Source organism: Leptinotarsa decemlineata, unplaced genomic scaffold (assembly GCF_025532065.1).
Source record: "Leptinotarsa decemlineata unplaced genomic scaffold, Ldec_3_MD MMD2_tig00026328_RagTag_RagTag, whole genome shotgun sequence".
Taxonomy (NCBI): Eukaryota; Metazoa; Arthropoda; class Insecta; order Coleoptera; family Chrysomelidae; genus Leptinotarsa; species Leptinotarsa decemlineata.
Window position 1 is genome coordinate 6,322,852 of NW_027412688.1, and position 23,543 is coordinate 6,346,394.

Below are 23,543 nucleotides of genomic sequence, written 5' to 3' on the forward strand. Positions count from 1 at the left end.
CTCTATTAGACCGTGCCTTTGGGCTCTATAATACGAAGGAAGGTCTCGAGAAGGAACTAGACATCATCAAAAATGATCTTCAACGGAATGGCTACTCCAAAGCGATGGTAGAAAAGACTTTGGCTAGAAGACAGCAGGAGCCTCACAAGGAAGAGAAGCCGTCACAACCAGTGCTTGCACTTCCCTACATCAGAGGATTATCGGAGAGGATGAGAAGAATTGGTTCCAATTACAACATCAGAGCCTGCTTCAGATCCGGTAACACTATCCGTAGCAGCCTCACGAAAACCAGGCCACCAAACGCGGACTGCGATTCCAAAAATTGCATTTACCGGATACCCTGTGAATGCTGAAAATCCTATATTGGTGAAACTAAGAGGCCATTGAATGTTCGCATTGCCAAGCACAAGAAACACACACAACGAGGGGAAACCAGCAAATCAGGAATAGCAGACCATGTTTGGACCCATCAACACAACATCGAGTGGTCCCAAGCTGAGATCTTGCACAGAGAGGAACATTGGTTTAGGAGAAAATTCAAGGAAGCCGCATACATGTTGTCCAACAACGTATTTAGCCAAGCCAACGTAGAAATACGCAACATATGGAAACCCATCATCAAGCAAAAAATGGCCAACTCCCGCCAAAACGGTCATCTCCCACGGAACCAGTGAAGCGGAAAATGGAAAGCGGGGATAAGTGAAAGTACTCAAACGATCTATAGTCATCTCTCGGAGGAATCAGTCCAGTCACCACCCGAAGACGATTGTAGATACTAACAATCGAAACGTCGTGAACTAACGTGACTTGGAATCTCTTTATTTTTTTTATTTATTCAATTGTTCTATTTTTACTTGTATTTTATTTCACTATTATTTCATTTCAGGTTTATTTTGGTTAATATAATTATTATTTTCAGCTATCTCATTTTTAATTCTTCTTTTTTAGTTGTTTCAGGGATTTGAAATCATTTTATATAGTAGACGATGGAAGTCCGAACTAGTGAAATTCAAATTATTATTATATTATTATTAATCGTCGAAACTGATGACTATTTTGATAAAAATGATAACTTTTTTTATAAGAATGGCATTGAAAAATTGTATGACCACTAAAATCATTGTATTGTCTTCGAAGGCAACTATATCGAATAATACAAATTTGTTCAAATTTTTTTTCTATATTATCCAACGAACATTTCAGTCCAACTGTTATCCATAAACATGTAAGACAGTGTGTATCTTGGCCACAGATCCTTGTCGCCGTAGGTTTCACGTTCTAAATACAAAGCATTTCTACCTGGTTCGGGAGTAATTGAAGTCCGCATAGTGTGAAATAAGAGATGCATCTATTTATACATAATGCCGGTAGGTATTTTTATTCAATGGAACGCAAATAACATGAAACGCATTGAAGAAACAGATATGGTTATTGATATTCACTACAAAAGATCGGCTTCAACGCCTTGAGCCACTTGATCCCGTCAGATGGATGGATATCCACATATTCCAACAGTAAAGAAACATAATAGAATAGAAGGGAGCGGGATAGATCTCATTACAGCTGATTTTGTCAAGAGAAAAAAAGTAACATTTTGTATGAGTCATTGGTGAGGGTTGAGCCACAAAAAATGTATAGGGATTTTTCGTTAATATTCGATTATAATTGTGTGAATTATTCCCTTTTAAATTACGGCCCTGCAAATTGGTTGACTGAGTTGAATAAAAACACAATAGCAACTTTCATGTCACCCTATATACCGTAGAGTTTTAAGAGAATTTTTTTTCATTTTTAGGTACCTATTCATATTTTTCCATTGCTCTGAGCGTTTTCTACAATGAACTTCGAATAAGAAAACCTTTTATGATTATCTGAACCATATCTACAACAAAAATATATTATATGTGTTTTGATGAGCAGAAAAAAAATGGTAGCAATAATAACATCCGAAACGAACACTATAATTATAATGAAAATTGAAATGAAGTAAGTAATTTATATACACAAAAAAATTCATTGTGCAATAAATGTTTTAATTGGAGTCCTTCCATTTCGAAACAAATAATGGGACAATGAGATGGTCTGCAAAATCACCAGATCTTACTATTTTGGACTATTTTCTATGGGGGACATTGAAAAATAGGATTTACGCTGGCAGAGAGATAGAAAATGTGGAAGACTCGAGATTGACGATTTTGAATGATTTCGCAACAATGTAGCAAATAACTGTATTAAGGGCAATAAATAATATGAAAAACTGAGTTTAAACATGTCTCGAAATGGAAGGACTCCAATTCGAACATTTATTGCGCCAATAATTTTTTTGAGTACCTAGATAAATTACTTCATTTCAATTTTTATTACAATTATACTGTTCGTTTCGGATGTTATTATAGCTATCATTTCTTTTTCTGCTTATCAAAACACATATAATATATTTTTATATAGATATGTGTCAAATAATCATAAAAGGTTTTCTTATTCAAAGTTCATTGTAGAAAACGCTCAGAACAATGAAAAAAATATGAATAGGTACCTAAAAATGAAAAAAAAAAAACTCTCAAAAAACTCTACCACACAAAGGGAGACGAGAAAGTTGCTATTATGTTTTTATTCAACTCAGTCAACTAATTTCCAGGGCCGTAATTTAATAGGGAATAATTCACACAATTATAATCGAATGTTAGCGAAACATCCCGAAATATAAAATTAAATTTAATTTCTCAGTATGAAGTGAACGTCTACGATCCAAAAACTACAACAAAAAATACAGGCCCGTATTTAAAAATTCAAAGATGGGGGTGGCCCAAGACAGATGACACCTTGTATAAAAGATTCATGGATATATTCTGAGAGCCCACATCAAATGCCAATAGCAAAATGTGGACAGATTTTCAATATATCTGCGAATAAAAAAGATATTGGCAAAAATATAATTTGGGATTTTTTGGTTTCTCCAGTATATCTCCAGAACCAAAAGAGCTATATTCGATTTCTTTACATCATTGAAATACATAACTTTACTACAATTCAACCGACACTCTCTCTCATCGTTTACGAGATCCCCATGTACACAAACGAATTTGAATAGCCCTGTATATTCCCAAGAAACATACATGTTTATAGTGGGACAAAACAATAAATTCTAACTGTAGCTTACTAAGTACGATCAGAATAACAAAAAAGAAGATAAATCAGAACTAAAACTAAAAAAATGATTGAATATACTTTGAAAATCTAAAAAATGACTATCACTATGATAATGAATTTCACTTGTTCGGACTTCCATTGTCTAATATATAAAATGATTTGAAATCCCTGAAACAACTAAAAAAAATTACTAATTAAAAATGAATAGCTGAAAATAACAATTATATTAAGCAAAAGTAACCTGAAATACAAGTTGACATCAAGACTCTATTAGATCGTTTTTTCGGGCTCTGTAATACGAAGAAAGGTCTTGAGAAGGAAGTAGACATCATCAAAAATGATCTTCAACGGAATGACTACTTTAAAGCGATGGTAGAAAAGACTTTGGCTAAAAGACAGCAGGAGTCTCGCAAGGAAGAGAAGCCGTCACAACCAGTGCTTGCACTTCCCTACATCACTGGATTATCGGAGAGGATAGGAGGAATTAGTTCCAAGTACAACATCAGAACCTGCTTCAGATCTGGTAACACTATCCGTAGCAGCCTCACGAAAACCAGGCCACCAAATGCGGACTGCGATTCCAATAATTGCATTTACCGGATACCCTTTGAGTGCGGAAAATCCTATATTGGTGAAACTAAGAGGCCATTGAATATTCGCATTGCCGAGCATAAGAAACACACACAGCGAGGGGAAACCATCAAATCAGGAATAGCAGACCATGTTTGGACCCATCAACACAACATCGAGTGGTCCCAAGCTGAGATCATACACAAAGAGGAACTTTGGTTTAGAAGAAAATTCAAGGAAGCCGCATACATGCTGTCCAACAACGTATTCAGCCAAGCTAGCGTAGATATACGTAGCATAGATATGGAAACCCATCATCAAGCGAAAAATGGCCAACTCCCGCCAAACGGTCATCTATCACTGAACCAGTGAAGCGGAAAAATGGAAAGCGGGGATAAGTGAAAGTACTCGAACGAACCATAAATAGTTATCTCTCGGAGGAATCAGTCCAGTCATCACCCAAAGACGATTGTAGATACTAACAATCGAAATGTTTTCATGGGTGTGCCACAAGTATCGGTATTAGGTCCGGTACTGTTTTTGCTGTACATAAATGAAATGGACACAGTCATGAGAGATACTTTTGTGACGATGTATGCGGACGATACTTCACTGATGTGTGCGACGAGTCAGAAGAAGTTTTAGCTGACAAATGTAAAAATGTGGTACAGAAAATTACCAATTGGTGTGGAATGAATTCTTTATTTCTCAACGCCGATAAAACGCAACTGATAAGATTCAATAATCGCCAAAAACAATGCCCTGATATGCGAATCAGAGCAGGCAACATAATACTCGAAAATTCAGAAGAAACAAAATTTCTAGGTGTCACTATCGATTCGGGCCTGAATTGGAGAAAACACTCTGAACTCCTAATTGGTAAATTAAATTCCTTGTGTTTTCTATTCAGAAATATAAGGAATTTCCTGACGAATCAACAACTACTTTCTTTATATCACTCACAGATTACATCCAGGCTGAGATATGGCATATGCATGTGGGGTAACTCTACATTGGCATCTGAAGTATTCATAATACAGAAACGGATTTTGGGAATACTGGCTGGAGTTTACAGCACTTTTTCTTGTAGAAGTTTATTCAGGCAGTTTAGGGTTATGACTCTTGCAAGTCTTTATATTTTTGAATTATCTTTATATACTTTTAAGAATGAAGATAAGTTTTTTGTGAACTCAAATGTCCATAATGTGAATACGAGGCAAAAATCAAATTTTCATATTCCGTATTGCAAGTACAAAATTTCATCAGACTCGCCATCTGTGATGGGGAAAATAATTTTTAATAAGCTGCCAAAATACATGAAGGAGGCACGCCCCGTTTATGAATTTAGTAGAGAGTTGAAAACATTTTTAATTCAAGAATGTTTTTATAATTTGGTCGAGTTTTTTCTTTTTCAATTTATGACGATTGTAAATGTATTTTTGAAATTGAGACTTTTTTACTTATGAACTGTTGTTACTTAAGATATTGTTTATGTATCCTTACTTCAATAATAATTTACATGTATGAATTTATATACACATATATGTACATTTATAGTGCGTGTGCTCATGATTTTATGTGTGAAATTTGACGATTCCTATACATGTATATTTCTAATGGAAAATACAGATTATTATTATTATTACGTCGTGAACTAACGTGGCTTGGAATCTCTTAACTTTATACTTTTATTTCAATTTTAATTTCTTTATTTTTGTTCAATCGTTCTATTTTTACTTGTATTTTATTTCACTATTATTTCATTTCAGGTTATTTTTGCTTAATATAATTGTTATTTTCAGCTATTCATTTTTAATTCTTCTTTTTTAGTTGTTTCAGGGATTTCAAATCATTTTATATATTAGACAATGGAAGTCCGAACTAGTGAAATTAAACCTGAAGAATTGTAATTCTTGAATACCAGTTTCCCAACAATATTGCTTTCGAAACTTCTGACAGACACTATTCACACATACCCACCGAACAATGAAAATCTTGCCCTCAATTGTGAATTTATTTACAATTGGTCTGATAATAGCATTTCTGTATACAAACACACATCTCACGGTCTGTCTAGCCAACAATACTGCATCGATCCTCGCTTACTAGGGGTCTTTATTTGTGAAACACCCGCTATAGCTCGCGGTCATCAGAATGACGTTCTGACATGGCAATAAGGCATATTCATGTTCCTACCCCTGTCACTCATGTCTAACAACAAACGTCTATTCTGGTTCAAGTTTCATTCAGAGTGAGATGTTCAAAAAATGATGTCTTACCTGCTGTGAAATGAAAAAAATTGAACTAAAATGGGTTGATTCAGAATTCCACAATTTTTTGTGTCAATGTAGAAAATTCTATTATTTGAAATTGTCTAAATTTCCTTGAACTTGGAAGGTTTACCTTATATAAAACGAACGTAAGAAGTTTCAAAGAAGAAAGTAAAAACATGTGTTCATAACTTGAAACATAAAAAAACAGTATGTAGAAACTAAACAGTACATTTGAAATGCTGAATAATTCTTTCATGAACGTATCAATGCGACTTTTATTATAATCGATGAAAATCTAACCTGAAAACTGAGTATCTAGACTAGAGAAATTATGCGTGGTAGGTGAATGAAAACAAACAAAACCCATTTCTTATATTTGTTTGAAAAAATCCATCTCTTATTGAAACGAACTAAAAATCATACCTTTTTACGTAAATCTTGTCCCGTTCAAAATGGGGTGGGGGCTTTTCTACGACCGCACTGTTAAAACATATTACAATCAAACAATAATAAGTAATAAGGGTGTCAACACAATATAATATTTTCTCTGGAACGTGGAAAAAGATATTTTCTGACTGTTTGCTCATCTTTGTGAAGGTGAATATGAATATATCAGAAATATAAAGAATCAGAATGATTCAAATTAGCGAAGTTTCCCAGAATTTACCTGAAAATTTTAAATAAAGCTTCCCGGTATTTTGGCGAAGGAGCCAATTCCAAACGTGCATACATTTTGGTGGAGGCAGTGATATCATTAGACCTGCAACATCAATTCATAAATAGTGGGTTTTTCAATTGGCGCGGGTAGATTTTGGCGCCCAGTAGCGGCCATTTTGTTTTGGTGACATCTGTAAAATATTTTGTTTATTATTCAGTTGTTTATGCCAAATCATCATGGAAAGTTACACGATTGAACAGAGAGAGAGAATTTATTCAATTTTCATGTCAATCAATTATTCAGTTACATGATTTGTTTTCCGTGCGATTTACAATTCAAATGTCTTATCATATAACCATATATTACACAATCTGTAGCCACCTAAGCTAGGCTTGTGTCGTGGCTACAGACTGATATAAGGTGTGTTATATAATGTATGATAAAATAAATACAAAAAAAGAAAAAACCAAAATAGGTCGTTTGGTTACATAATACTATCCACCTCACTAGGTTAAGAACCGCAGTTGGAGAATGATGGCTATAGTGAGGAAATAAGAAGAGAGAAAGAGAGAGCAGGTAATTTAGCTTAAACATTTTCAAAGATATCCTGCAATTGATCATAATGATTTCTGATGAAAACTTTCAATTCCTTCTTCAATTTATGATAATTATTAATATTCTTCAAATGGAGTGGTAGCTTATTGTATAATTTCGGGCCAAAATATGTCACAAATTTCTGGTTATGACTCAATCTACAGCGTGGTATGGTAATTGCTTGGTTAGAGGTCATTCGCGTATTATATTTATGTGAAATGCTGTTAATGGGGTTCCTACAAATCCATAATAAACATTGATGAGCGTATAATTTTCTGACTTTGAACAAACCACTTTGTTCGTAAAGTAACTCTGTAGAATATCTTCTATCCTTTTTCAATGCGATTTTGATCAATGTATTTTGTATAACATCAAGATTATGTAGTGATGCAGTATCTAATCATCGACTCCACCAAGGCACCGTACACCGTCAGTATGACATCTCTACTTAGGATACTTCTTAGTTGGTAAAATTTCCGAATCAGTTTGCGGAGTTTTTTCACTATGTGATCTATGTGATCATTCCAGCGTAGAAATTAGTCGATCATGACACCTAAATATCTGATAGAATTTGTTTTATATATTCGGGAACATCCACAGTTTTGGTTTTCTGTACACGTAAATTTGTGAACAGCACGTTTAAATGATAAAACTTTATTATCAAAATGAGTGTTCGTTAACGCAAACGTTGCGCGCATTGCGCTCATTTTACGGCAGACGTGGTGGCCCTTCACAGTCGACCCTTCAACGTTTGGTGGCCAAAATTGAGACGACCGGTTCAGTGAAAAAACAGCCAACACCCGTACGTTCAAGGAACGCAAGATCGGCCGAGAACATCGCCGCGGTCCGTGAAAGTGTACAGCAGAACCCGAGGCAGTTTATTCCTCGCCGTGCACAAGAACTCGGCCTTTCGCAGACTTCAACTTGGCAAATTTTGCGTCGGGACTTGGGCCTACACCCGTACAAGATCCAACTGACCCAGGATCTTAAAGTTCATGACCATAGACAACGCCGTTTGTTCGCTGACTGGGCTTCGAATCATTTGGAAGAGGACCTCAATTTTGGCCGAAAAATCATCTTTAGTGACGAGGCGCATTTTTGAATGAATGGCTGTGTTAACAAGCAAAATTGCCGTATATGGACCGACAGCAACCCACGAGAGGTTCACCAGGTGATAATGCATCCTCAAAAAATTACCGTTTGGTGTGGATTTTGGGCCGGCGGCGTAATTGGTCCGTACTTTTTTGAAAACGACGTTAGTGAGGAGGTCACCGTCAACAGCGAGCACTACAGAACGACGATAACTAATTTCTTATGGCCCAAATTGAACAATATGGACCTAGACGACATGTGGTTCCAGCAGGACGGCGCTACGTGCCACACAGAAAACGCCACAATTGACATTTTGCATGAACGATTTGAGGGTAAGGTTATCTCTCGCAGTGGTGATGTGAATTGGCCAGCAAGGTCATGCGATTTGACCCCGCTAGACTTTTTCCTGTGGGGTTTCTTGAAGTCGCAGCTCTATGCGAATAAACCACAATCGACCGATGCCCTAAAAGTGAACATAACACAGTTCATCGCTCATATTCAGCCGGATCTATGCGGAAGAGTCATTGAAAATTGGACCACTCGTATCCGTGCCACCGTAAGAAGCCGAGGCGGGCATTTGAATGATGTCATATTCCACACTTAATGGCATACATGCGCCTTTCAAGTAAAAAAATAATTTTGTTAATACCTCACACACACCTTGTTTTATTCCATTTCAACATCTACCAGCCCTTATTTTTTTTGTTTCTTTAAAGGCGTCGACTACGAGGTCATTGGCCTTCTACTATTAGTTTGTTCAACATTTGATTTCTTCTTCAAATTTTTGAGTATAGCCCAATAGCTTTCATAAATTTTATAATTCTCTCCAGACTTTCATTATGATCTTTCAAACATTCCTTCATAGAATTTGGTATTTCAAATCGTTGTCTTGCTTCATCATATTGGACACAATTTAGCAAGATATGTTTCACTGTTAGCCTCTGTCTACATTGTTGGCATATTGGTTGTTGTTCTCCTGAGAGCACGAATATGTTGGTTAAGTTGTCCTTATTGTAATCCCCTTTATATTTACGTATTTTCACTCATCGATATAGCACGCGATACATCGAATGTCCATTTTCATAGCTCAAGCAACTGCCGAAGTCATTAGGTACTATTTCGGATAAAAAAAAATAGTCGAGAATTTAATTATGTAAGGCTGGTAATAAGTGGACTAGTTTTACAAAAACTACAATTCGAGACGCACTGACCTGATTGTGGCTACTTGCAAGTGAGAAAGGCAATGTGAATGGCCCATTTATATATACAATTTCCGGTAAAACTTGCCTACATCCTTGAACTAGTTTTGTAGTCTGATTCTGTATAAAAGTTCACAGTACAGATATAATTATATTATGAATAGAACGCTGTTCAATATCCCACTTCAACTGAAGAAAATACTATGTAGTGAAACTAATTTTGAGTTAGGTTCACCTTGTGAACATTTTTATACATTATTATTATGGATGAAAAAAGTTTCGATAACTTATACAGATTTTATTAAAACAACGATAAAAATAAAATGAACGCGCTCCGGGGCGATTTCATTGATTCCAGTGGCGCATTTGCTTTTTCAGCTGCAGGGAAACCCGGAAAAACCTGCAGCACCACATCATCTGAAGATCTCGATCTAACAATGTCCTCTCTTTTATAAAACAAAATGTAGGGTGTCTCCAGAGGCTCCAATAAATTCAATGCATCGCCAGAACACTTCGTGACACGACTATCGTGTCACGAAGTGACATGAAGTGTCATGAAATGTCATGCTCCTCTGCCAAAAAATTATTTGCAAATGTCACATTACAAAAACTACTTATACAGTTTCAGCCATCTTCTGAAAATGTCAACTTGGTTAGCAGAACGCATATTATGAGGGTAATCTTGTTTGATAATAATAATCACCTGCACACAACTCCATATGCGAACTTTGAAATCTAATATTTATTGTATTCTTTTGAATGTGGAAATAATAAAGACGATTATTATTATTATTATTGTCAACTGTCTACAAACAACTCTATATAAATATTTCTTGTCAAAAAATCATTTTGGACTAAGAGTTTCAAGATAAATCTTTCTTTCATTGGTTGTGAACTTCGCTGAGTGTTTTCTGTATGAATTTTTTTTACCACAGTCACCTAATGAATATTTCGATTTATCACTATGTTGTTGCTCTGTAGCCACGGTTGTTAAGTATACATATCATACATTCTGGATATCTGTTTGATCAATATTTTTTATTAAACGTAAAAAATGCGTCCTTCTAGAAATTTTAAAACTATGGTATTACTGATTTTTTTTGGTATTCAAAAAACACTTCACACACTTTTTCCGGGTGTGAAATACTGACTGAATTCTACATGATTGATGTTTTATATAACTTAATCAATGGGTGATAATTTTACCTGAGTATAGGTATAAACTGATGGAAAATTTTCAAACATTATAAAATATATTTATACAACTTAGTAAATGAACATACTATAAACTGATTACCAATTTCCACATTAGAAAACAAATTTACCAGTGGGGAACAATTCAGTTGTATTCGATCATTATCTAAATTTTCAGTATTCTCAAATCTATCAATTCCCAAGTTTATTGTATAACTTTGAAAATGTCCGTATAGGACGAAACTGTAGTAATGTTAGTTACAAATAAAAGTGGTAAAAACATAAAAAGTTTCATTTCTCTTTTCTTCATTAATTCCCAAGCATTTTCAAAGATTGAGTTTCAAACCTTTTTCTTTAATTGTCATGCTCCTCTGCCAAAAAATTATTTGCAAATGTCACATTACAGAAACTACTCCCATGAACTTTTATTCTTTAAGAAAATATTCTTCCTGTTTGGACAATATAAAGTTTCTGGTAAGAACCATTATTTAACTTATATACTTCTATTTTATCCTACACTGGAATTTTATGTTAAAAAAATTTGCTCAAATTATCATTTGTAAACCATATCTAAGTTTGAGAATTGAAAGGAGTATATTTTTAGGGGAGATTTTTGAGAAATAAATAACTCATAAAAATATACCCCTTCCAAATTAAATAAGATTTCTATGGCTGGGATTGAATCCAATAAGCGAATAAAAGTTAGTACCTACTGTCATCGCTGGACATCAGTAAATTTGTCATTCGTGACATGAAGTCCTAATTTTATGAATTAATTGAGTGCTTCATTTTGTGATGTTATTCAGATTGATACTGAAGGAGCATTGAAGCAAGTGCCATTCTGAAACATCGATTGCCCGTCATCAAAAATCAAACTCTGCTTTACTTTGCCAAGCTTTCGCTTCTAATGGGCAGTAAAAATGAGTGAAAAACAATAAATTGAAGATATAAATTGACGTAAAAGTTAACATGTATACTATTTTTTGTGGGTTTGTATACATGTTAACTTTTACGTCAATTTATATCTTCAATTTATTGTTTTTCACTCATTTTTACTGCCATGAAGAAGCTTCCCATTAGAAGCGAAAGATTGGCAGAGTAAAGCAGAGTTTGATTTTTGATTTTTTGACTGAGAGACCCTGTTAATCCATTTTACCATACATTTCTCCAGTCGCTAACTTTGTCCAATTTATATATATATATATATATATATATATATATATATATATAAATATAATTATATATGTAAATATAATTTATATGTCTACACGTATGTTTGTTGGAAATCCTTTTGAAATCTCAATAAAAAATTAGATGACATTTTCTGTTTGAAGGTCATTGAATATTATATAAAATGATTTGAAACTCCTAAAAGAACCAATGCGAATTGAAAATAAAAAAAAAATAGCTTGGTTCTCTTAGGAATTTCAAATCATTTCATATAATATTAAACAATGGAAGCCTGAACTAATGAAACTCATGAAATTTTCTGATTTACCTGCAAATGACGCTTTCTGAATTTAAAATGACTATTCTGATTCACAATTGATTTTTATTCAATCTGAGTTACGACCGTAGATTATGTCAACCGATGTAAATGATGAATGCTAAACGCCATGTCGCATTTCATCCAAAAATAGGTCCTCAAAGGGCTATTTGTTTAAGTGAAAATTTCCACAAGTGTTTGCTAATTTCAAAATATTTCACAATGATATTAGAGCATTCAAGAATTTCATTCAGTTTTAACATGTCCATCGCCCGGAACAGGCAGTGTAGGTATTACTCGTTTGAACCCCAATCAATAACTCGCAACCTATTAATTTGTATAAACACTTAGTGTGGCGCCTTCGGCAAACTATTGTAGAAAGGATATACTGAAATATTCCTAAATATAGTTATAAAATTAAGCAGAATCATTGCTTGTTGGAAACGAGGAACAAGATATCAACATTCGTTTCATATTTTATTTCCTAAAAGGACCAGCAAAAAGAAAACATTTCAAAAATCACTTACAGTAAGGATAAGACCTCCCATATCAGGCAGCAGCGGAATAAAAAACATTAGAGACCGCCTACAGCAATCCCCATCACCAATAACAACCGACCAGTGATCGCCATCTTGATTAGGGGGACAAGCGGTGCGATAGTAGCGCCACAACGGTAGAAATACGAACCTTTCACAGCGTTCATATGTGATCAGAGCAAGCACACAACTAAGCTCGCTTCTCTCAAAAAATTCACGCAAATCGATGAAATTAATCGATTAAAAAAATTGCGTTCAGTAAACAATGTGCCTTTTCGCTTAAATGTCAAGTGTGTAGAAGAATATCAATCTGGAGCATATCGCGAAGTTTTTGTTGACTGTTTTTTGCCAGCCAGCTGTCATACACGTGAAAAAAGTGAAGTTGGTGGGAACTAAAAAACTGACGGATGGACTTTTTGTAAAAACCGTTTTGGAAACTTGTGCAAAAGTGTCGCGACAAGAAGATTACTTTTTTGGAACTGGGTTTCAGAAATCAGGTATTCAACATAACCTACTTCATTACTTTACTTCTTGATTATTTGTGACAACTGCTTAAATTTTTGTTATGAAAATGTTATCTTCAGAACGAAAGCCAAATGACAAATTTGACCACAACAAATGTCTTTTTCTGATTGATTCGTCCTTTACTTGATGGAGATCCATAGTAATTTCAAAAACTACACCTCAACGATTTGATCTCCACAAACTTTATTTGAAAAATATATCCCATGTTTCGCTAATAAAGTTTGTGGAGATCAAATCGTTGAGGTGTAGTTTTTGAAACAACAAATGTCACCAGTGTTACAACACTGATGCTTTGTTATACCAAAAACTTGCCTCTTCGAAGGAAATATCAGGAAGCCATGGAACTTAAATTACTTTGATTCTAAATACAAATATAGATTTATATCTGAAAAATATTATCCAAAAACAGGTATTTTTTCTAGTCACCAGAACTGAAATACTCTCCTCGACACGCGTTTCACCAACCGATTTGGCGTCTTCCGGAGATGAAGAAAACTATTAGTTGATTGATAAAGCTCGCGTCGAGAAGAGTATTGAAGTTCTGGTGATGGGGAAAAGTGCTCGTTTTTGAATTGATTCTACACCAGAGGTTCAAGTTTTAACTTTTATTTGATAAATAACAGTGTACTATATATTCCAATAAAAAAGAATCAGTTTTATTTGGGAAATGAATAAGTTAAATGAGAACGTTCGAAGTATTCCTAAAAAAATAATTTTTCAAGTTATTATCTTTATATTTGAATCGAAGGCTCTGAAACTTTGATTCGTGATAGTTTAATGAAGAGAAATCATCAGAGATACCACATTACGTTGAGTAATATATTGCATCTGTTTACGTTTGTCTAATAATATCATTTAAAAATGAACACATAATGAACTTATAAATTGGTTAAGGTTAAGGCTATCTCCATTCGGGTTTGATGGCCGTCGTAGTTTTGAACTGCATCCTCGCGTTTCGCTAGCACGAGTTGCTGGCTTCTCCAGAGGTTTATTCATCTTGATGATTCCCCGATGATAAACTAATTAGGTACCAATTTCCATATTATACAATAGATTGAAAAGAGGGAAATAACTAAATTCTATTTTGTCATTCGGTGAATTTTCAGAATTCTCCAATATATTGATTTCTAAGCACTCCAAAAGATTGAGTTTCAAAACTTTCTCTTTCAAATGTAATACTTCATAGTTGTGGTTGAACTCATCCTTCCCTTCAAAAAGATTGTTTGCAAATGTGGAATTGATCTTTCCATTCAAAAAAATACTTATATGCTCTTTAATTCTCTGGGAAAAATTTCTCCCCGTTTGGCCAATATGAAGTTTTGGGCAAGAACCACAAGTCAACGTCGCATGCCACGTCCAAGACTTTTTTTATCAAAAAACTAGCGATGTCATTGGTATGTTAATAATCTACGACGCTTTTTATCGTTTTTCAAACTGGATAGACCTGGATAATGGCTTGTTTTCGTAGTTTTTTTGGAAGAATGGAGTCAGTGATATCTACTTTGTAACCGAAGTAAACAGCAATTTATTTGATAGAACTTATTTCCTTTCGAAAATTAATTTCTGAAGTGGAATATACAATAGTCTGTGAAGGATAGTATTGAATGCTTCTACTTTATGCTGATGGGAAAGTGAAATGAATTTTATTCAAATGAATCTCTAGAAACGTTGAAATGAAGTATCTACATTTATCATATTTTTGTTTCGGTTACATATAAATAGCAAAAAAGAAATATTTAACGACGTTTGTGCAGTGAGTGCAAGTTGAAGTTTTCGACAAGCAGTTGATAACCTATAATTTCTAACAAGCGTCGTTGATTTTAATGTAGATTCCACAAAATGGGGAAGACAAAAATTGATTTCTCCGAAAAGCATTTGATAACCTATAATTTCTAACAAGCGTCCATAGATCATCAAGGGTTGATTTTTATATCAATTCCACAAAATGGGGGACAGCAAAAATTCGCTGATCGATGTAGAAGCTTCACTTCACAACTAACCCTTGTTTATTTTTCGTGGCCAAAGAAATGTTGCATATTCTAGGAGCATCGTTTTTGTGCAATAGAAATTATTGTGTTGTGTTCACTGCAGAAAAGCATTATCTTATATTTGGCAATAATACATGTAACGTATTTATATGATGAAATACATGAGGTATATCCCCTTAATAATGCAATCTTGGTCCTGTTTTGTTCCTTATATTCTGGCCACTTCCTGTTTGAAAATGATCTGACGTTATTCAGCTCATTGAATAAAGTAATTGTCTTAAACTTCGAAAAATAATTGAGGCTTTTTTTTTATTGATTCGGTCGTTACTGTTGTCTTGGGAATTAAACCGTGGAACGGACGATTTGGGATGCAAACTCGTATAGAGATGTATCATATATTTATTATTATACAGGGATATAACCTGTAAAGTCGTTAGGAGATGGGATCCTCTTCTCTGCATGGTCCGTGACCATGAGAAAGCAGGAATTGGAGCATTTCCCTTTAGGGCTTGGCTTATCAAAGCGCCTGAATTTTGCTTTCCTCAGGTCGAGTGGGCTGGAGTCGGAAACTGAGGGGTTCATTATGGCCAAACCTTAGTTAACCGCAGTCGTGTGATGGGTATAGAGGTTCCTGACACGAGGTTGTAACCTCAATACTTGAAGTTGCGATTGGTGGGCTGTCACGATGACAGTCAAGGCATACCGGTTCACTACAGAGGAGACGGGAGTGAGTTTACAGATGTTGTATATTATATTTTTTTTTATTTGGGCGCCAGGTAAGTTGGAATGCCAATAGATTTCACTAATATCTTTACCAATTCTCCAACTTACCAAGAGAAAAGAAATAAAATTGACCAGCCACCATTCCAATAGATCAGTATATTGATAACGTGAAAATAAATTGTACAGTATGATCTCAATACTTGTGAATTTAAAATTCAATTACTTTGCGAGGAAAAAAACAAAATTAGCACAGGTTAAAAAAACTTTTAGCATCCATGGGTTTAATCGATGTGTTTTAAACAAATTCAAATCAATACTTAAAGCCAAACGGAGTTGATAACTTTCTAAGTTTCCTTACTAGTTACCTTAAACTTCTCAATAAAAAAAATAGAGCCAGCTACGTATGAATTAAACTTAAATACACAAAGAGCAGGAAGTGAAGCCGCAGGTAAGTCACCTTCAAGAATATTTTACAAGGATTCCGAAGTCATTTGCTGTGGGCCCAGAGCGCAGACGCAGTATCACGAAAAAATAATTAACTGGATCAAAACACGACTTAATTTCCGCTTTACACAATTAACAGTAAGTTATTAATCACGATAATGTAAGTGATATATAAAAAAAATATAGTCAATTTTTTTATTGTTTCAGGTAGGTACTTGCGCGTCTTCTCCGCCCCCAAGTCCAAACAACAATCTTGAATCTAAAGAATCCGCCAAGACTGGTAGTCAAAATGTTCCAGAGTGGTTGTTGATCTGGCGTGAATTCTTCCTACAGGAAAACGGTACCCCAAAAAAAAAACCCTTTAAAGAAAGAAAATCCTCATTGATATCTATTGAAATCATCCTAAGTACATAATACAAAAGTAGCATCCTTAATGACTTTAAATTAATGTGACAACACCGTAAAACAGTGATCGATATGAAAAGTAATATTTTATTTTCTTTACCTTCAATAAAAAACCAAAAGTTTACTAATATATATGATAACATGGCAAGAATCTACTGAAATTATCGAAAGTAAAAATTAATGCGCTGATTTCCAGCGGAAGAATCAATAACAAAAATAAAATAAATTATGATAGAACGTTACTATGATATTATATATTTTTATTGGCAAATGTCTAGTAACCGTATACTAAAAAAACCAAATGAAAACAACAAATATTTTACACAAGACACTTTAGGTACACTCTGTCTGAATTAGAGCAACTTACCTTCCAGTTCAGAAGGGTTTCTTTTACAATAAAATCCGGAGAAATACTGAAGACAAGTATTTCTTTTTCGGTTTCCACAAAGAGATTTCAGTATTTTTCCAAAATACTGATTTGAGTAGTTCCAAACTCGTAATGGTTCAACAAAATCGTCTATGAACTAATCACACGTAGATCGCCCTATAATAGGAGAAAATGAAAATGAGAAAACGTCTCAAAAAAAAGCACAAATGGACGGAAAAGGTTGACAAAAATGGCGTACTCACGTGGGGTTCTCTGATCCCTGAACAGGGTGAAAGGGCCACAACCAAACAATAGCAATACTCTATAAGTACGAAACTAACAGGCACCTTTTCACTTGAAATGAAACCTTATGGAAATTAATCCTCTATGAGGTGTCTAATAGACAGATTTTCCAAAATGGTTCTTTCTGAACACACACCGAGGTCGATCTGTTTCTCCTTCCCGTCCTGAGTAGGCCGGAAATTGAGATTTGGAGTCTAGTGGGAAATTATATCCGTTAAAGCCTATTTTGAAAATCGTTTCCTTATTGAAGCGCATGCCTATACGTCATGAGCAGCGTTGGGTGAACCAATCGGTGAAGAGTAAAATACGTGACTTCCGTTCCATTTCCAAGTCGGTAAGTTAAATCACTGAATTATCGGAAAAGGTGTGTGAAACAGAAAGGGCAATAATTTGAAACCTATCGACATCTAAAATTTTTAGGTATATTTACCATTACAAAACCTCTAAGTCCCTCTGACCCATAGATGGCGAAAGATGATTGATAATGTTTGTTCACTATTGTTTAATTTAAACAAGCTGTCAATTATTCACCTACACTTAGTACGAATTCAATTTGATATAATAATCAAAAAACAGTAAAAATAATTTCCTTTTCGACACGTCTTGACATGAATTTTTATAAATAATCGTGAAACGGTACCTCTCGCGCCCTCCATCAGCGAACAGAGAAACGTTGTCTTACGAGCCCTATGATGACAACTGTTTCACAGATCGCGACTAATAATCTAACTTGATGAATCTTATTTTCTGAAACTGGGTCAACAGAACCACTAATAAGCTAACCTAAATGGTACAACGAAAACAATCTGAAGGATTATGGAACTAAACTACAACTGGACGGTCAGATAACAGGTGAGTACAATAATATAGTTATTTTCAATTAGAAGGAAAGTTATTTCCGTAAGAGTTAGTTATTTAGGCTTGGTAAGACATGTATTTTGAAGTGTTATTTACTTTCAGGTATCCACATCGAAAACCGAGGACAATCTAGCTCAAATTATGTCAACTGCTCCCTGTATCCTTACAACCTCAAATTTATCCTATAACGAAAGGCTATACGAAACGAAAGAATATATTCCAAACAAATAATGGGCTCACCTAATTTTTGACATTCATCTAGTGGCGTGGAAAATCATGATGTCCGGAGGATATGTCCAATAATGTTGTAATTGTTGAATGTAAAATGTTTATTTTATATGAATACGGAATAATATATTTTTTTTTTCTCATGAAGTTGATTTCATTATCAATATTTTGAACTATATATTTTTAAGTAGATAATTATCCCGTTACAAGGTGTAGGGTCTGCCGCGAGGCGCCCGAGACCCTAATGCACTTGCTATCAGCATGTCTAGCATATGCGGTCTCGGCCTATATCCATCGACATAACGCGGCCCTTAGAGTGCTATATTACCATCTACGACACTCTTATGGTATTGACGAAACACCGTTGTTGCCCTACGCTCCGGAGGATATTCAATCCGTTGGGGTGAACGAGAAGTGCCGAATTTATTGGAACTATTCGTTCCCCACCCTCAGACTCATACAAGCTAATAAGCCCGATGTAGTCCTGCTCGATTATCAGAGCAAGACGACATTTGTCGTGGAGTTTTCAGCTCCTGGCGAGACGAGTATCGTCCAAAAAGAGGAAGAAAAACGGATAAAATATCGAGATTTGTTCTTTGAACCCCGGAGACTCTATCCAGACCACTCTGTTAAGATTGTTGTTCAGATTATTGGAGTCCATGGTGGAATCCCCATAAATGCAGAAGGCTGTCATTCTTGGATCATTGCCCTTGCTCAGGGCCCATGATTCTTGGACTCAACGATCACTTACTCCACGGTGTGGGGGATAGTCGTATATATATATATATATATATATATATATATATATATATATATATATATATATATATATATATATATGATGAAGGGAATAAACATTCTCGAAAGCTCGACCATATGATAAAGAGTATTCTTTAAACAAAAGCCCAGTAATCTGACTGCATCCCCAACAAAATTCCATATTTCTCCTTAACGAGTCAGTTATATATATATATATATATATATATATATATATATATATATATATCACTTCCATATATAACAAATTTAATAATAATGATAACTTTAAAATTGCCTAGAAAACCGCTCTATCCATTAATTCTATCTTTACCAAAATAAAAGACAAAACACCTCTTACTCATCAATCAAATGTTATATATTCTATCCCTTGTCAAAATTGTGACAGCATATACATTGGTCAAACTTCCAGAAATTTGAAAGACCGTATTACCTCACATAAAAACGATAGCAGATTAGCCCCACATAGATGTGCCTTAGGCGAACATGTTAATCAAACAGGGCATAATATGAACTACAATAATGTAAAAATTTTATCGAAAGAATCTAACCTTACAAAGAGACTTTTTCTTGAAATGTCTTTCATATCACGATCCAGTCATTGTTTAAATAAAAAAACTGATCTAAATCACCTAAGTGAAATTTACTCTTTTTTACTACAAATTGAAAAAAAAATTTATGATTTCAAAAATGTATCTTTATTAGAGTATAGTACATAAAATAATCATAATCAAATTGGCATTCCTGTATAGAATGAAAGTTTGGCAATACTGAATCCAACAATGTAATTGTTTTCTGAACTGTCATGTTATTTATTTCTTCTTCTCCATTTTCATTCAAAATTAGTATTATAACCTATTTTGTGATCACATGTATCGGCCTGGTACAAAATCAGAATTTTAAAATAAAAAAAAGGAATGTATTCATTAGATTCACAATAATTTTACCAAATTTGACGTTTATATGTTTAATTGTTTGATGTGTAACTATAATCATTCTTGAATCACTATCCAAACTAATTTCAATGTTTTCCCATTTCTCAAATCTAAGTTCAACATTAAAATCAAATAATAATAAAAATTATTTTAAACATCACTGAGTCCAACTTCAATGATAATGTAAGTACATAATTTTCAACTGTACAATATCAGTCTTATGTTCTATTATTGTAGTTTTCCCTGAGGATGACAGTATACATTGTCGAGTATAGATAGATAAGTACTTTTTGATCATTCCCATATTGATTTCAATTTAAGAGCCACCGGTAGACAGCTGTTTCAGCCTATTGATTTTTTATTGGCTGAAGCATTACAAGAATATTTCGAAAATTGAAAGTTTATGTTGATATTTCTGTGTAAACCATCCTAATATTGAATATACTCATACAGTTCAAATTCCAAACTGACTTTATTTTTGAATTAACTATTTCAACGAAATCCTCTTTGGATAATTATCTATATTGAGTATGAATTGAAATATCCAATACCATGTATATAGCCTATGGAACGAATGAAATTCTTTCTTTCTTATATAATTTATTGACTCCAAATCACCGACAAAAGCAAAATGTCAATAAATATATCGAGTGTGTCATAAAGGTGAGTTATTAGCCATTCTCACGTAAAATGACTTCAAATGTAATTAAAGTGCTGGTGAACAATTTATATGTCAGGCAGGTGCATCCACCATTAAAATTGGCCCATATTTGAATTGAGTCGAAGTAAAGTAATTAGGATCAATGTAATTATCTCAGAGAGACAATATTATATGTACAAGGAGCAGTGACGGATCCAGAAAATCATTTTGGGGGGGGGGCAAAGTTTACAACTCAGAGTATGGGGTACATAACCCCTCCACCAAGCTCTGGGTCCTTGGAGGTTTTCTATTGATGTTCATTAATATGTGGAAACTTGGCCTACCCTACTTTGGATTTACCTCGCAAATGAGGCTGTCTGTATTAGATTTATTATCACTTGAGGACAGACGTAAACTTGCAATGGTTCTATTCCTTCATAAAATAATAAACTTCCACTACAATTGTTCAACTATTTTAGATGACCTTTGCCTTTCTGTTAACTCAAGATCCTTAAGGAGCAATCGCATTTATTCATTTGGGTTGCGATTCCACAAGACTAACTATGGCTCCATGGCAATAAGTTGTAGGCTTCAAAAAAATTTCAATACATACTTTTCAGAACTTGATCTATTTCATTTGTCATATTAAAAATTTAAAAAAAATGGCAATTAGACGACTTCATCAAGAGATTGTTCTTTAAACTTCTGAATAGTCGTTTATAATTTCTTTTAATAATCATAACTTATTCTAGTATTCGTACATGCCTTTTTTTTAATTTGAACTTAATGCACTATTTGACAAATGAAAATGCATACCTTAATTCAATATTAAGTAATAACTTGACTGTAGGGTTTGTTTGCACATTGATGTAACATTTGGGACTTTGTTACAATTCTGTAATGTACTTGACATAGTTACGTTTTTGTTTTATAATTTATAATTATTCATTAGTGTTGAATGTCTTTGAGCTTATTTTTGTCTTTTTTATATTTTTTCTTTTTTTATGTTCCATTTGGTATTGTATTGAAAGTTTGTGGTGTATAGGACTGATAAAAAATAAATAGGTTTATTTATTTTTAAGCAATTATAATTTTTATAATTAGGATTTTACTTGTTGGGTTCATAACTGAACTCTAATGCTTGACTGGTTTCAACAATTGAAACTTTCTTGATGTACCATTTGGGATTTTATAATGATTCTGTAGTGTACTTGACCGATTAATAAATAAATAAATAAATATGCATTCCTGAACAGACATTCGAAAAATAAATTAACACCATTGAGAATATTTATTTGTCGAAATATTCTGTGCTGAATACATGGATATAAAAACAAAATATCAGATTACACCAATTTTATTACCTGAATGACAAGAAATTTCAACCAAGAACTTTTGTTTGAAACGATTACTACAATTATTGAAGACACTGTTCAGAGACAGTAAATTACTAAACTAGTATTTTGCAACTATAGGATTTCATTGTTAATATCTATCGTGCCTTGACATGAGACAGCAGAGCCGAGTTACCCGATTCATTTGACGATTCATAGTCCAATAATCTTAGTAAGATCATATTGGAATATGAGATACCCAGCTATAAACTCTTATAAACTTGTATTTTGACATCCTAAAAGTTGTCTCAAAACCTACATATGTACGCGACTATTAAAATCCAAGGTCAAAGGTAATAAAAATGATTTTTTTATAACTTTTTTGCAAATATCTCGTTCCCTATGTGTTTCCTCCTATCTGTATCCATCATCAGTATTGTAGAGGAATACATCCCCTACAACTTTTGTTTCGAACATTTCTTTATACGTTGGATTGTTATCGAGATAGAGGGTGGAAAGCTCGCGGTTAGAGCATCATTTAAAGTCAACCGGAAGTCCCGGTCAAAAACATGCCATATGAAGTTTATTGATTATTGATAAATAAATAATTATCAATAATTTCCATTTCTTATTAACTATTATATTATATTCAATAGTCATTTTACCTACATATGTATTCAATTACATATCGATTTATTTGATAACACTTACCTGCCGTGTAGTTAAAGAATTGTTATGGAAAATACCTAAATTATATTTCAATTCCAAAGTATATTATATTGATAACTCCTGAAAAAAATAAAAAATTAAGAAGTGAAGAAATTACTAATTGATCTTTCTATTAAAAAATATTTTATACATTTATGATTGTGGAAATCAAAAATATTGAATCAAAATTACAAGAACTACAACTCCAGGTCTTACATGATTTTGGGGGTCAAAGGTTCTGTCTTCATTCGCATTTCTCTGATATGGTAAAACATTGAGACAAGCTTGCCCATTACACTGGTCACAAGCTAAAGAACGTTGCAACGATTTGTTGCATCCACATTGCGAACCACAACCTCTCTTGCAATTGCAGAATATTGTGTTGAGCAATTCCTCTGGAGCAGGTCCTTAAACTGTCGTGATAGGTTCCAAGAATTCGTTACGCAGTGTCCAACGCCATTCCCGAGGTTGCAAATCATGCCCTAACCAAGATTGAACTTGTAATGCACTGTTTGGAACCTTTGGTGTAGTAATGAATATTACTGAACTTTTTTTC

General features: G+C 33.9%; 1 protein-coding gene and 1 long non-coding RNA gene across 2 annotated transcripts; one reads left to right on the plus strand and one right to left on the minus strand.

Moving 5' to 3' along the window:
* The first annotated feature begins 7,888 nt into the window (after positions 1 to 7,888).
* LOC141485560 (uncharacterized) lies at positions 7,889 to 8,347 on the plus strand. The gene has a single exon (XM_074182415.1). The coding sequence runs from the start codon at positions 7,889 to 7,891 to the stop codon at positions 8,345 to 8,347; it is 459 nt and encodes a 152-aa protein (XP_074038516.1).
* Positions 8,348 to 16,628: 8,281 nt separating this feature from the next.
* LOC141485513 (uncharacterized) lies at positions 16,629 to 18,638 on the minus strand. Its single transcript, XR_012467257.1, has 3 exons — positions 17,468 to 18,638; positions 17,205 to 17,381; positions 16,629 to 16,791 (listed from the first exon to the last, which is right to left on the minus strand). It is a non-coding gene; the product is annotated as an uncharacterized lncRNA (long non-coding RNA).
* Positions 18,639 to 23,543: the final 4,905 nt, after the last annotated feature.